The 14,987-nt window shown below is 32.2% G+C and overlaps 2 protein-coding genes across 4 annotated transcripts in view; one reads left to right on the top strand and one right to left on the bottom strand.

The window, feature by feature from the left end:
• The window catches only part of LOC125254714 (lisH domain-containing protein ARMC9), a 41,584-nt gene extending 34,716 nt beyond the window's left edge, over positions 1–6,868 (bottom strand). For 2 of the 3 annotated variants that reach the window (XM_048169475.1, XM_048169493.1), the window contains exons 1-9: positions 6,677–6,868; positions 6,153–6,238; positions 5,931–6,056; positions 5,043–5,213; positions 4,664–4,819; positions 4,426–4,518; positions 2,592–2,616; positions 1,713–1,870; positions 1,499–1,597 (exon numbers count right to left, since the gene is read on the bottom strand). In XM_048169475.1, coding sequence (XP_048025432.1) covers positions 1,499–1,597; positions 1,713–1,870; positions 2,592–2,616; positions 4,426–4,518; positions 4,664–4,819; positions 5,043–5,213; positions 5,931–6,056; positions 6,153–6,227 — 903 coding nt within the window. In that variant the 5' untranslated portion in view covers positions 6,228–6,238; positions 6,677–6,868. The remainder of the gene's footprint in view (positions 1–1,498; positions 1,598–1,712; positions 1,871–2,591; positions 2,617–4,425; positions 4,519–4,663; positions 4,820–5,042; positions 5,214–5,930; positions 6,057–6,152; positions 6,239–6,676) is intronic. The other variant, XM_048169485.1, reaches the window with a different exon arrangement.
• A 484-nt stretch (positions 6,869–7,352) lies between these two features.
• On the top strand, positions 7,353–14,947 carry polr2h (RNA polymerase II, I and III subunit H). The gene is made up of 6 exons (XM_048169460.1): positions 7,353–7,527; positions 7,701–7,822; positions 8,925–9,008; positions 11,473–11,566; positions 12,875–12,958; positions 14,282–14,947. The coding sequence occupies exons 2-6, from the start codon at positions 7,750–7,752 to the stop codon at positions 14,397–14,399; spliced, it is 453 nt and encodes a 150-aa protein (XP_048025417.1). The 5' UTR covers positions 7,353–7,527; positions 7,701–7,749; the 3' UTR covers positions 14,400–14,947.
• The last annotated feature ends 40 nt before the right edge of the window (positions 14,948–14,987 follow it).

The following is a 14,987-nucleotide window of genomic DNA, read 5'->3' as shown; positions in this document are numbered from 1 at the left end:
CAGTATGAAGTAAAGCTCACACAAAACGAATGAATTAGGCCTAATATTATTCTTAATGGTAATTCATTACTGTAATAACATGAAAAATAATGTTTTTATTTATTTATTTATTTTTATTTAAAAGAGCATTGAATAAAGTGACAAATACTACCACAATCTATAACTGTAATTTTGTTTTTTCATTCACATTACGGTAACGAGAATTAGATTTCTATGCATTACAGTAATGACAATTTGTAAGTAAATGTGCTTATTTGTTTCAAATATAATGTCAAAATGAAAAAGTCATAATAGTTTTAAAATAAGCTTATTTTAGGTACAATATTATTGAGTATATCTTTATTTTGATTTTGGGGTGAATTTAAGTCATTAAGTAATATATACCAATTATTAATTACACTGTCTGAGTACAATAGCGGAATGTCTGTTATGTGGAAATCTTTTGCATGGATTCCTACTGAAATGACTGGATTTCGCCTGCAAAAATTCACCAAACTGCGGTAAATGTGACCACAGAATGTTTTTTGTTTAAAAATGTAAGACACAGGGAAGTGAAAGGAAAAATAATGAAAGGTCTAGACACATGTTTTTTAAAAATTGAACTTCTAGAACACTGTGATATGAAAAATCATATTGTACTTAAAATGAAACTTAAAACTTTTGCCATTGTTAATCATTACATGAGTGAGGCACAACGACCAAACACATTTTTCTAGTGCATGTTTACATAGAAAAGCGATGGAAAAGCAGCGCGATGGAATGAAAAAACTAGTTCTGTGTAAATTTATATGAAACGCAGTGGTGAGTGAGTGAGTTACAGAATGTATATGTCATGATGGACATGAGCAGATTTTTGAGCAGAAATTTTTCAGTTTCTGTGCTCTCAACAAAATGTTATTTTGCATTTGTAACATGACTGTCATGGCAATTAAGCATTTTTATTTGTCCCGTCCAATTCGTATTAATGTAAAAACAACAACGACAAAAATTATCATTACTTTAATGCATCCAGACATTTTATTTTTAAGAATGTTTTGTAATTCACATTATTCCCAATGGTGATTCATTCCTCTAATAATATGGAAAATAATATTTTATTTTTATTTAAAATTAGCATATATTAAAGAGATTTCCATGCATTACGCTAATGACAGTTTGTAAGATAAAAGATATGCTTAAATGTCATGAATATGACATCAATATGCAAAAGTCATTATAGTTCTAAAATTATCTTATTTTAGGTACAATATGATTTATTATAACTTTATTTTAAATTTGGGGAGAATTTAAGTAATTAAGTAAAATACACTGACTGAACAAAGAGAATCATTTGCTTGAAAAACAAATTGCATTTGGGTGCAGTGTGGACAAAGCCTAATATCTGGAAAAGTATTGCAACTTTTTATCCAACATTTTGGGAGCCAAATGCATTCATACAAAAGTTGTATTCCCATGTAGGGTTCGAAAAAGCACACAAACAGTGGACCCAGTGACTCACAGTGCCAGGTCTGGTGAAGTCTACACTCTGAGCAGCACTCTGTCTCATGTGACTGCTGAAGAGCCGCATACACACGCCCTGCAGGTACTCTGGGGAGATCTGCAAAACATTAACAACGGTCCCTTGAGCGTTTTAGCTTTGTCATGTGCAATTATCTGAATTTTTGGAATTGTGGGCGTAATTTGGGGACTTATTTGTTGAGATGTTTGCTTGCCATCTTTCCACGGACTGTGGCCTCCAGTGAATCCACCAGCTCGGCCGTGACACCAATAAGGTTGTGATGGTCAGCCTGCAGCTTGGCGAATCTCCTCATGTAGATGGTGGCCTTCCTTTCTGCCTCAGTCAGATGGAGCTGCATTTGCTGAATCGTTTCTGGATGACAAAACACACAAAGTCAAATAAGGGGTTGGTGTGTACGCATGAAACCAAAGAGTTACATAAGTACAGGAAGTTAACAATTTCAGGGTATGACAGTGCATTTTACCTACAACCAGTCCAAAATTAACAGATTCCTCACATTATGCCACAAACACAAAAATATTTAGTACAAAAAAATTTACTTTTTTTTTTATGGTGGCAGTTTGCAAGGAAAACAGATAATTAATAGCATTATTATGGAGAAAATTACACATATTTTATTTATTATTATAATTATATTATGTTATATTCTATTATAAAACAAATGTAATTATTTCCCACAGTAATGTGCAATCATAATTTACAAACAGACTGGAGATTCAGGATTAAAACTACTTCCTCTACATGCTTCCCACACCTTGTGACCAATCAATTATGAGAGTCATTTGTGATTACTAGATAAAGATTTTTTCACCATTATTTAAAAAAAAATCAATATATCATTTATATCTTGTACACTAAATAGAAAGTATTGTAAAACGTAAAACAAAATTGTAATGTTCTAGTCACAGGTGCAATTTCATATGTACAGAAAAACAGAAACAATCACATTATTAGGGAAAAAAATTATACACATTTTAATTAAATAATTAATTAAATATTATAATTTTGCTCATTTTGGACCCTACCAACAATACTACAGTAAAAATCTAGGAACTGCTTCAGAATAATTCACCTTTGTTGCCTTTTCCTCCATCGTTCTGTTTTCTTTGTGTTAAGGAGTCATGCCAACAAGTCATTTTTCATTTTGATGGATTAATGTCAGCAATTTTCCCAGCCCTCAATCTACATCATTCAAGAACAGCCCCGTTTGCTCATCAAACACATCATTCAGAGGACTTGTTTTCACAATCCACGGCCCATTGTTCTGACGCAAAACTAGAACGTACATTTTATGAATATATACAATACACTTACACAATGTTTAATAATTATACAATCATAATCCTCAGGCTTCCCTATATTACGACAGAGATTCAGCTATCAATAGCTGAGGTATAGACAACACATGCGCTGAGTTTATTTTAAAGTAGCTTTGGTTGATATCAAAAATTCAAAAGGTGCATGGTTCAGCTGCTCTTACACAATTATTTATTCAATGCTCACGGCTATTTTAGGTTTCGGGTAAAACTATTTAAGAGCGATGATGTGTGATAATGCAAATATTGCTTTTAATATGGTACTTAGGTTTAGTAATTTGAACATTCCACTAATCCTTTTTTTTTTTTTTTTTTTTTTTTTATCTTTTTATTGAAAGAACTCTCTTATGCTCACCAAGCAGCATTTTGTTCTGCTTAATATTTTTATGGAAATTGTGATACTTTTTTTTTCAGGATTCTTTGATGAAAAGAAAGCATTTATTTGAAAAAAAAAGAAAAGAAAAGAAAAGAAAAGAAAAGAAAAGAAAAGAAAAGAAAAAAGCAAAAATGTGTTTACTGTCACTTTTGATCAATTCACTGAAAAAATAAAGCATTATTATTATTATTATTATTATTATTTTTTTTTTTATTCATACTGACCACAATTTTTTTAAACGGCAGTGTATATACTAAATAAAAAAAAAACTAATTATTATTAGTACATTATTGCTATATGTACGTTATAAGTGAGATAAAGGCTATTAGTCATAAAAGTAGTTCAGAACACATTTATTCTATAAATTGGTGTGCCCTCATGTTGGCCGCCATGTTAAAATCATGTGACCAGCTGAATTATGCTGTATCTCCATTACCTTGTTTTACCATTATCCATTACCATTACCATTATCAGATAGGCTACTTTTATGCTTTTAAGACTACTGTTTTATTGACCTAAACAAACAACAAAAAACAAAAAAACACTAAATGTGTCTTTAAATTGCTCACAATATACAACGCTTCGGTTTTATGTATCTGCCTTGATAGCTTTTTCTTTCCTTTTATTTTTTAAAGGGATATTTCACCCAAAAATGAAAATTCTGTCATCATTTACTCATTTACTCTGTCATCATTGCCCCCCATAGCAAAAATAAATACTATGGTAGTAAATGGGGGACGAGATCTGTTTGGTTACTGACATTCTTCCAAATATCTTCCTTTGTTTTCAGCATAACAAAGAAATTTATACAGGTTTGGAACAACTTGAGGGTGAGTAAATGATTACAGAATTTTCATTTTTGGGTGACTATCCCTTTAATACACATGGATGTCTTTTAAAGAAAAGCCACATACAGAAGCAGTCGCCATGAGATTAGAAAAGTGACATTCGATAAGGTTCACAGAGTCATTAAAAGTTAAACATTTTCATTGAGAAACCTTCTGAAGACACAACAAATTTAATTATTACCCAGGATTAATTAAACCTACTTCATTTACTTCTCACTGGACCTAGTGTATATGTATATATATATATATATATATATATATATACACACACACACACATGCATATAATTAAAAAAATACAAATAAATAACTTTTACAGGCTTGGAAATTATAGTTTTAAAATTATACTGTTGTGGAAAAAGGATACATATAAAGTTAAAAGCCTTGGTATGTTTGAAGCTTTCAGAGTCACTGAAAGGAACTTCTCCAGCCTTTCTCTCAACTCTGGCATCCAGGAATCCTATGATCAAGTAAAAAACAAAAAAACAAAAAGACAACACATTAAATCCTCTTCTTCTCTCTGCATAAAGCAAGTGTTTTTAAAACAAGCAGATTTTTTTCTTTTTTCTACCTAGAAAAGCTCTTTTTTATTTATTTTTTTCTACCTGGAAAAGCTCTTGGAAGGACGGATGCACCGTGGGATTGGGCACAAATGGCAGGGCATAGAATGGCAGGAATTCAGTGGTCTGGCACAGCGCCGCCCCTCTGGTCTCCAGGTAGTGTTTGAAATGTGTGATCCTGTTGTCAAACTCTGCTTTACCCTGCATTACACAAATGGAATTTTACATTAAACAAAAAAGTTATTTGCATCTTGACAAAGCCAAGACAATGTCATTTAAATATTGAATATCTGATTTTATGGGGACATCTGTTGGTCAAACAGAGTACATACATTGTATAGTTCCTTATGTGTATACAGTCATTTATTTATTTTTTTTAAAAAAGGTAATTTTATTTCCATTACCAACAATAAAATGCACTTACATGACTTCCTAAAGGTGATTTTAGAGGGTATATTGTAAAATGAATTTGTAAGTAGAATTCCAGTTTCTGGGCCACTGGATCAAAATCCCGAATCTCTGGAGGAATATTTTTAGCCCACAGCTCAGAGAATACCTTATAGTCTCCATCATTAAATGAGCTGAGAAAATCATCCTATAGGAAGGGAGAAAAAACTTTATTAAATAATGAATTAAGTTTATCTATTAAATAAAAATCATCTTTTCTCTCGTCATTACGTAAACATTTTACTTCTGATATTTAAGCTGTTATTCTATTTGAATTAAAAGAAAGTTTTGTAAAATGCTTGACAGGTAATGACAACAATGTTGGGGACTTTTTTTTTCGTACAAATATTGAAATAAGATAGATAGATAGATAGATAGATAGATAGATAGATAGATAGATAGATAGATAGATAGATAGATAGATTTTATGAAAAAGTGCAAAAGTTTTAAATTAGGGGGAACTTCTGACAAGTTAGGATTATGTAATTGAATAGACCAAATTTAAGGCCTGGTTTCACAGACAAGTCTTAGCTTAAGTCAGGAGTAGGCCTTAGTTCAATTAGGGCATTTAAGTAGCTTTTATAAACATACCCTAGGAAAAAAAAAAAACATTACTGGTTGCATCTTGAGACAAAACAATAACACTGACATATTTTAAGATCTGTCAGTGCAAGTTCCTTTCAGTTGAAACAGCTCAAACATGCATATTAACCTAGGACTATCTTAAGCCTTGTCTGTGAAACCGGGGGTACGAGTTAAACTTTTGTTAATATGTTTATAATAAGGAAAGCTAATCTATTAAAATGTACTGCGCATCAGAATTTCATGCTGTTTGTGGATAAATGACATCTGAACACACTCTTACGTGAATGGCGATGGCTTTGGAGTCTCGGCGTGACGGTCCTGCACTTTTGAGGGCAGGTTTTCCTTTGCGTTTGATTTCCTTTTCAAACACTATCGCAGTCTCTTCAAACTCGCCAAACTTCAGATACTGAACATTGTTATATAATTTGTCACTGTATGTCTATACATGTAAAATATTATTATTATAAAAAATAAATAAATTTATAAAAGTGATGTACCCCACCTCGTTGATAATTGACATCAGATCACTTTCACTTGCTAGATCCTCACCCATCCTTTGAGATTTTCTGAAGTTCATTGATCCACAATCTAAAATAAATAAATAAATAAATACTTTAATACTGGAATACTGTGAAGAGCCTAACGAAAATATTAGATCTCAAGAAGAAGATGCCATCGCTAAATACCATATAATACTTTTATATAGTATAGTACACGAACTTCAACACCTTTTTGCTGGCTAGGCTGTATGTAATCTCTGAGAAAACCGACACAAAATATACACCATTTGCTTTACAAATGAGTCACTCGAGAACTGTTTTCCCGTCTTCAGCCGCAAGGCAAAACAAACAAACAGTTTACGTAGAATTAAGCTAAACCGACTTATATATGCTGTTGAAAACACTACACACATTTATTTGTATGTAATAACGAGCAGAATGCACATAACGTTATATAACATATTACGTTAGCTGGCGTGCTTGTTTGCCAGTAGCCAGTTTGCAGTCTAAATATAACAGAACTCACCTCACTAAGAATATTTTAATGTACAACCGTCGCTCAACATATCTGACGCGTTTACGTAAAATCTGTAGAGATATACATGCTATTAAAGATAATTTCCGCAGGATAAACAGAAGCTGTTTGGCTAAATGTAGCGGTAACCATGAGGAAGACGCTTTCTCCTAACAACCGCAACGGAAGTACGGTTGCCGGAAATATGTGTCGTAAAATGTTGTAGTTTACGTGAGATAAAATGTAGTCATTTGTATATTTGTTGATGATCCTGTTGGCATGAGAGTTTCAAAAGGGAAAAATAATGGTTTGTTTCTTTGAGTATGGAATTATTATAATCATATAATCATATGATTTTTTTTAAATTATTATTTTATATCTTGCAAGCCTTCTAAAAAGAATGTATACTTAATCACTTGTATTTTTTATTTATTTATTTTATGTATTGCATTTTTTCTATTTATGTAAATATGTATGTTATGTTTATTAAATAATGTATTATATATATTATAAATTATATGTATATATGTATATGTTATATGTATTATAAATATATGTATATATATATATATGGCAAATATTATATAATTTATACAAAACATAAGCAGAATAATTTTACTTTTTTTATTTTATAATATATATATGTAGTTTTATATTTTGCTGTAAAATATAAATATTCCACCGTCGTAGTGAATTCGTGCCATGAACCGGATGTAGTAGTAAATCACGTGGCCGGAGGTGAAGCACATTGTTTCGCGGCATGTTTCATATTTTTGTTGAATGAGAAGAAAGTTGTTTATTTATACAGTTGTTCTCTCCAATTTTTAACTGGAACGATCTTACGCACACTAAATCGGGAGAAAGTATGTCGTATTTGCAGAAAGCTTTTATTTAAAACGCAATATACTGTACTTGATACTAACTAGAGTGTTAGTATGAGGCATTATGAAACATTGACATTTATATTTAGTTCATTTATATTTTTAAACGAAACAAAGTCCTGTGTTAAATATTGTCATCTTTTCTGTTTTACCAGGGTAAATACATCGCCAAATTGAGGGGTTTTTCCATTGAGAGTTGCGCAGATGGCTGGGATTCTGTTTGAGGACATTTTTGATGTGAAGGATATTGATCCAGATGGAAAAAAGTTTGACAGAGGTGAGTATGACTTCAGTATTTACGACATTTAATAAATACAGTTTATTTACTTTTTTTTCTTTAGCTTTTTTCAATATCCATTAATAAAATAGTATTTGCATACTGAAGTATTTACATTACACTGGCGGTCGAAAGTTTGGAATAATTTAGTTTTTTTATGTTTTTGAAAGGTCTCTTATCCTGCTTAATATTTTTGAGGAAACAAAAAATAAAAAAACACTTTTTTTAAGGATACTTATGAATAGAAAGTACAAAAGAACAGCATTTATTTGAAGTAGATTTTTTTTTTCTTTTGAACTTTCTATAATATCTTACTTACCCTAAACTTTAAAATAGTATTGTATCACGGTTTTCACAAAAAAATATTAAGCACAGATGTTTTCATTGGTGGTAATCAGAAATGTTTATTGAGCAGCAAATCAGCATATTATAATGATTTTGAAGGATCATGTGACACTGAAGGCTGGAGTAATGATGCTGAAAATTCAGCTTTGATCACAGGAATAAATTACATTTTGCAACATTCACATAGAATTAAGAGTAGAATACAATATTTCACAATATTACTGTTTTGAACCTATTTTTCATCAAATAAATACAACCTTAGTGAGCAGAAGAGATTTCTTTCAAAAACATTTAAAAAAATTTATTATTCTATTGACTGTGAGTTTATAAACATTAAAAATACATGAATAAATAAAATAAATTAATTAATTAATATTTAAACTTTTATTTTATTTGTTAATGTTTGTAATGTAATACTTTATTATGTAAATGCTACTTAAATAATTGATACTGAACACTGAACATTAAAACATAAATCAGTTTAAAAAGAAAAGTTTGAAAGTTATTCTTCATTTTCTTATTATTATTTTAATTGTATTTACTTTTTAATGTATTATTTTAATGTAAATACTACTTTAATAATGGATATTGGGAAGACCTCTAAATAAAAACATAACATGTTATATAATATTGCTATATCCACTACAAAAGACCTTACATGCCAGAAAAAATATTGGGTAAACCTTGTTGATGGTCCACAAAAATTCTACTAAATTAATTAAATAATTATTCTAAATATTTGTTTTGTTGTTATTAGTATCTCGTCTTCACTGTGAAAGTGAGTCTTTCAAAATGGACCTGATCCTTGATGTGAACATTCAGATTTATCCTGTTGATCTCGGTAAGTCATTGATGTTCAGTCTTCATTTAACCCTTAAAGACCTAGAGCATTTTTGGGGCTCTTGACTCTCCTGCACTTTTCTCTGGTTTTCTAACCCATTCTAGTAGTCAGCATCAAATGCCATTTATCATTTTAAACAGGACAATTTGAAGTTTCAGTTTAGCTCATTTAAAGTGCCAAGTTTACATTTATTTTGTCTGAGAATGGATACAATTCCCAGAATTTAAAGAAAAAAACGGCAGCAAAAATCTAGTAAACTCACACAAAACCTCCTGAAGTATGATTTTTTTTTTTTCTTTTAAAAAGTAATATTTGGATGTTTTAAACTTTCAGATGAAATTTTGTCTAAATGTAACAATCTCTAAGCAAGTTATAGCCATTTGTTACAATATTACTCTAGATAAAACTACAATATTTCTGTTTAGGGATAAACAGGTGCACTCTATTTATTGATAATGTGTGTCCAAAGACCAGGGAGTAAAATAAATACAAAAAAAAAAAACAGAACACTAAAGCAAAAGTGACTTATTAGAGAAATATATTTTCAATCTGAACATGAATAAAATCAAATAGTGTTGCAAGTAATGAAAACCATTATGAAAATTGTCTTGTGCAACAAATAAAAAGTGCAAAATTTTTTTCACAAAATACACACAAAATGAGAAAGAAAAATAAGTAGTTCAGCTGAACTACTAATGTTAATGATCTTCACAAACTACAAAATAAGTATTTAGATAATATAACAACCAAACAGAGCAGTCCTGTGGCTGTACTCCTCACTGAACGCGTTGATTGCACCGGTTCACTGCATAGAGACACGTTTGAAAGCATAAATTGCAATAACTTATCTGATGTGAAACTGTTTTATCATCATTTTTGGTTCATATTATGTCAAATTCATGCTTTGTAATATGAGTGTTCTCATTCAAATCTGTAATTTTTGTGTTTGTTTTCATACACGCAGATACACGCGCACGCAAATACTTATTCATACTTTCAAAGAAACATGATAGTATCGTGGTTCAAATGACCAAAACCTATGTTTATTGGTTGAGATGATGATAATGGTTTGAACCAATCTGGGCATAGGAGGCGGAACTAGGCATCAACAATCGTTCCTGTTTGGCTTAGAGGAACAAACCACATGCATTGCCTTAACGAATCAATGCTGCAGATTTTGATGACATAACCAGTCTTACCACGGAGCCTCTGAATGTCAGAATGAGATAAATGTGATATCACTGGAAAGCAGAATCTCCTCTTTACAGTACATTTTAAAGCATACAGATTGGATTAGCGGTTCAAAAGTTATTAAACATTTTAGAACGATGGTTCTTTTTGGCCGCCACCGGCCGTCTCGGTTTTTGAGGGTTAATACTGTCATCATGTCACTATACATCATATCTATCAATCTATCTACATACACACACACTCACACACGTCACGGTTCAGTGAATACAGTCAGATGACGAATACAGTCAGTCACAAGTGATCCACACTCTAATTCGGAAGGGGGCACACACGGTAATGCAATGCTTTTTGCTAACCGCCACAACAGGGAAAAGAGCAGAAGAAGAACAGATGATCTGTGCACCAACTCAAAACATGGCATGCAAGAGCTTTCTAGTAGCCTATACTCTGAGTTTCGAATAATTCAAACTGCACAGAAAGGAAACTGGGACGGCAGAAAACGCCATCCTCTTTGTTTTCTTTAATTTACAAAAGCACAATGTTTTGTTTTTATTGTGAGTTTACACACCAAAAAAATAGACCCTTTTACAGTTACTCTTACTTGTATGACCGTAAATGACGGAGTATTTTAAATTGTTCACACTGTTATATTGAGACAAAATAATTTGGCATTGTGCCGATTTGTGTCATGGACATTGTCCAGCATGGCAACACATCAGACGACGCATCATCCAGATATGCCAATCACTGGAGCTAGGCAGTTTTTTTTTTTTTTAATAACACTAGAGATGCTTTCAGTTTTGTAGCTGATTTTGACCAAATACCTTTTTTGTTTTTTATCAGCCCTACCCAAAAAAAGAAAAAAGAAAGAAAAAATGCAAGAGTGCATTCTGTTTATTGCTTAGTATTTAATACACTAAAGGAGCCTGTACTGTTACCAACTACCTCAGGGGGACTAAATGCTGCTAGTTGGAACAAACTGTAATTTGCACTACTGTCTGTTCAAAATAAATGAAAAGAAACCTAGCATTGGGGTTTTGTTGCTTTTCTTGTTGTACCAAACTTATATCGACCCCAAAACCGAGGTACATACCGAACCATGACTTCTGTGTGCCATTACATCCTAAATATATGTGTGTGTGTATAATATAATATAATATAATATAATATAATATAATATAATATAATATAATATAATATAATATAATGTGTGTATGTGTATGTGTATGTGTATGTGTGTGTGTGTGTGTGTGTGTGTGTGTCCTTCTCTCAGGTGACAAGTTCAGATTGGTGATTGCTAGCACACTGTATGAGGATGGAACGCCGGATGACGGCGAATACAACCCTCAAGATGACAGACCGTCTAGGTAATCCTGGTGAATGTATAAAATATGTAATGAAAAATGTCACTAAATTAACATTTATCAAATACAAATTTGAAATGCTTGCTGGAACAAGAACAAATGTAAGGCAGGACTTGATTTTGTCTATATGGAATTGATTGGATGGTTGTGGTTTGCTATTGGTGGATCTCATTTGAAAGACAGGTTGCCCTGCCCTTGAATTACTGTTTTTAAAATGTAACTACATTTTAAACTTACATAAAAAAATAGTTTATTCAGTGCTTTTTTTTTTTTTTTTTGAAGTGATTTATTGACATTAAATTGATCAAAAGCAACAGTAAAGACACTTAAAATATTACAAAAGATTTATTTTTCTAATATTTTTACTTTTTATTCATCAAAGACAAAAAAAAGTATGGTTTTCACAGAAATATGAAGCAGCTCAACTGTTTTCAACAATGATAATAATCATAAATGTTTCTTGAGCAGCAAATCATCATATTAGAATTTTTGAAGGATCATGTGACACTGATGACTGAAGTAATGATGCTGAAAATTTCAGCTTTGATCACAGGAATAAATTGCATGTTAAAGGTCCCGTTTTTCGTGGTTTTTTGAAGCTTTGATTGTGTTTATAGTGTGCAATATAACATGTGTTCATGTTTCGCGTGTAAAAAAAACACAGTATTTTTCACATAATTTACTTATCTGTATACCGCTGTTTCCACTGTCATAAAAACGGGCTGATGACTTCCTTGTTCTATGAAGTCCCTCCTTCAGAAATACGTAACGAGTTCTGATTGTGCCAGCGGTTCCTGTGTTGTGATTCGACAGCAGCTTAGCGAACCTTGCCTGGAAAGGTCACGCCTCTTACCATAACGTGGAGATGCACGCGCTCAGTGTTATTGTAAACATGTCTTTAATTTTACCCTATCAATTTGAGCCGGAATCAGACCCGGTGATTGGACTGCGGGATAAAAATAACAGCGTTTCGACGACATGGCGACAAACACACTCTACAAACGCAACTCTTGTGTATTCCTGTGGGCAGAGGTTAGTCTGTTTTAGTGACGTCATTAAAGAAGGAAGTAGAGGGATGTAGTCCAAACTGGCCGTTCGATGTAGGCGACTTCTGTTAAATAAAATATCTCGCTTGGCATTGAACTTTGAGCTTTAAAATTGTACAGATTTTATTTATACTCTAACAACAACATTACACACTAACTAAAGTTTGAAACACGGGATCACGAAGAACGGGACCTTTAAATGGTATATTCATATAGAAAACAGTTGTTTTAATGGTAATATCTGGTGTGTGTTGTTCTTTTGCAGGGCCGATCAGTTTGATTATGTCATGTATGGAAAGGTTTATAGGATTGAAGGAGATGAAACCTCAACAGAAGCAGCCACACGACTGTGAGTGTTTCTTTCCACTATATACATTTCCTAAAAGCTTCATGACAATCATGAAGTTTAGTTGTTCTGCTCTAATGCTCTATATATATTTCCTTCAGTTATTTTCATGCTTAATTATGCCTGTTAAAATGTATTGTACAAGCTTCTTTTACTATGACTGTTCATTCTATTGCTATTCATTCTATTATATATCATATTTTATCTTTCATTTAATAGCACAGTGCATATTTAGAGCTGCTTCAGCAGGGCTCAGTGCTAAGGATTTTTTTTCTACTGTCCTGGTTGGGTCAGTGGTTCAAAAGTTTATATACCAGTGAAACATGACAATTCTCCTAATTAATATAAATTAAAAACATTATTAAAAACAATTAAACAGTCAGTAATAAAATAAGAACAATAATCCAGTTACAAATAGCACAAATAAATACAAAAGAACAACGACACAAATGAAATAAACAGTGCTTTTCAGGTAGTTCTAACAGTAGTTTTCAGGTACAGAATTTGAATAAAGTAATCAAATGTAAAATAACACTGCTTATAATCTTCACTGTATAAATTTAATATAGATAAATCTTTATTAAGTTTACAAAAATCATTCAGTCAAGAGCAGTGAGTGAATTCTTTGTCCTTTGTTGTTTGCTTAACATTAAAAACAGCAGCAGATTTATTAAGCTGCTGTCCCTTTAAGACCGAATGCACGGTTCAAATATACTGTTACACGTGCGTTTTATTTCTCAACTGTAAAAGAGAATTCAAGAGAATGCAGTTTTCAAACGCTGCCTTTTGGGCACGCTTTGGATGTTTGAGTACAGTAAACTTCTTGTCCTGTAGTAATGTAGGGAATCACTCGTTATACATAAATCATGTAACAGTTCAAGTTTTACTTGCATATACGATTTAGTTTTAATTCAAATGACATGTGTGCTTAGCGAACAATCAGCAATAAAGAGCATGCAGCAGAAGTTAATACCATCAGTTAATGTTTAGTAATATGTGCGCTTGACAAGCTTGAGCGTCTGTGCTGCTGTGTGCTCACACCGGCTATATAGGCATAAAATATTAAATGTTTAACATTCTATTAATTTGATACATTCACTTCATAGATATTCTTCTTTGACATATCTGTTCTGCTCTCTCTTTGCTCTGTTTTCATCACAAGCACTGTACTATACGCTGCGTGGTATCGGGTGTTGGTATCAGAGCATTTCAATGAGTACGAGTACACAAGCTCAATATTGGGACTGGTACCAATACGGTGCATCCCTAATATTTTACAATATGTAATATTTATAAAAAATGTCATGAGTATATGTGTCTGCACAGATCTGCGTACGTGTCTTATGGAGGCCTGCTGATGCGACTTCAGGGAGATGCCAATAACTTGCATGGATTTGAAGTGGACTCCAGGGTTTATCTACTGATGAAGAAACTTGCTTTCTGAAGGGTTTTTGGATTGTATTTCCTGTCCTGCGGAGCTTCTCACTTTTGAGGACTGAGGACTTTTGTTTTAAACTAATTCTTTTGATGAGAAATTGATATTACTGATAATATCTGGAAACTGTGGCCCGTGGTAAATTGCTGAGAACTATTTGATTATATATTGAAAACATTTGATGAGATGTTTTCTCATTGCATGTACACTACGTTGGCCAAACGTTTTAATACAGTCCTTGTTGAATTACATTAATGCCATCAGACACATGTAACATTTTGTACATTCATTTTCTTTTAAACTGTTATCAGTAAATGAGAAATTGTGTTTCTTAAGTCTAAAAAACTGCATCCTGAGCCTTGAGAATTTAAGTGACGGCAAAAATGATGTCCCAACTCGGATAGAAATGCAGTTTAATCTAATTTAAAGGAAATAAAAGCGTCAGTGTGCGGCTGCGAGCGACACAGTTTACTGTGAGAGGGCCATAATGGAAATCATATGACAAGTTTGCAGTCAAATGAGGGGCTGAATAAATATTTAACCCTTGGTTATCTTTATACAGTGGCAAAAGAGAGAATTTCCACATTATTATTCAAA

This window comes from Megalobrama amblycephala, linkage group LG2, assembly GCF_018812025.1.
Source record: "Megalobrama amblycephala isolate DHTTF-2021 linkage group LG2, ASM1881202v1, whole genome shotgun sequence".
Classification (NCBI taxonomy): Eukaryota; Metazoa; Chordata; class Actinopteri; order Cypriniformes; family Xenocyprididae; genus Megalobrama; species Megalobrama amblycephala.
The sequence above is the reverse complement of the archived record's forward strand: the minus strand, read 5'-3'. Positions and strand labels throughout refer to the sequence as shown.

Excerpts from the sequence above, each read along its gene's own strand:
- polr2h (XM_048169460.1), top strand. The coding sequence starts at position 7,750 with ATGGCTGGGATTCTGTTTGAGGACATTTTTGATGTGAAGGATATTGAT. Across the intron at positions 7,823-8,924 it reads TGGAAAAAAGTTTGACAGAG|TATCTCGTCTTCACTGTGAA; the intron begins GTGAGTATGACT and ends TGTTGTTATTAG. Across the intron at positions 11,567-12,874 it reads CAAGATGACAGACCGTCTAG|GGCCGATCAGTTTGATTATG; the intron begins GTAATCCTGGTG and ends GTTCTTTTGCAG.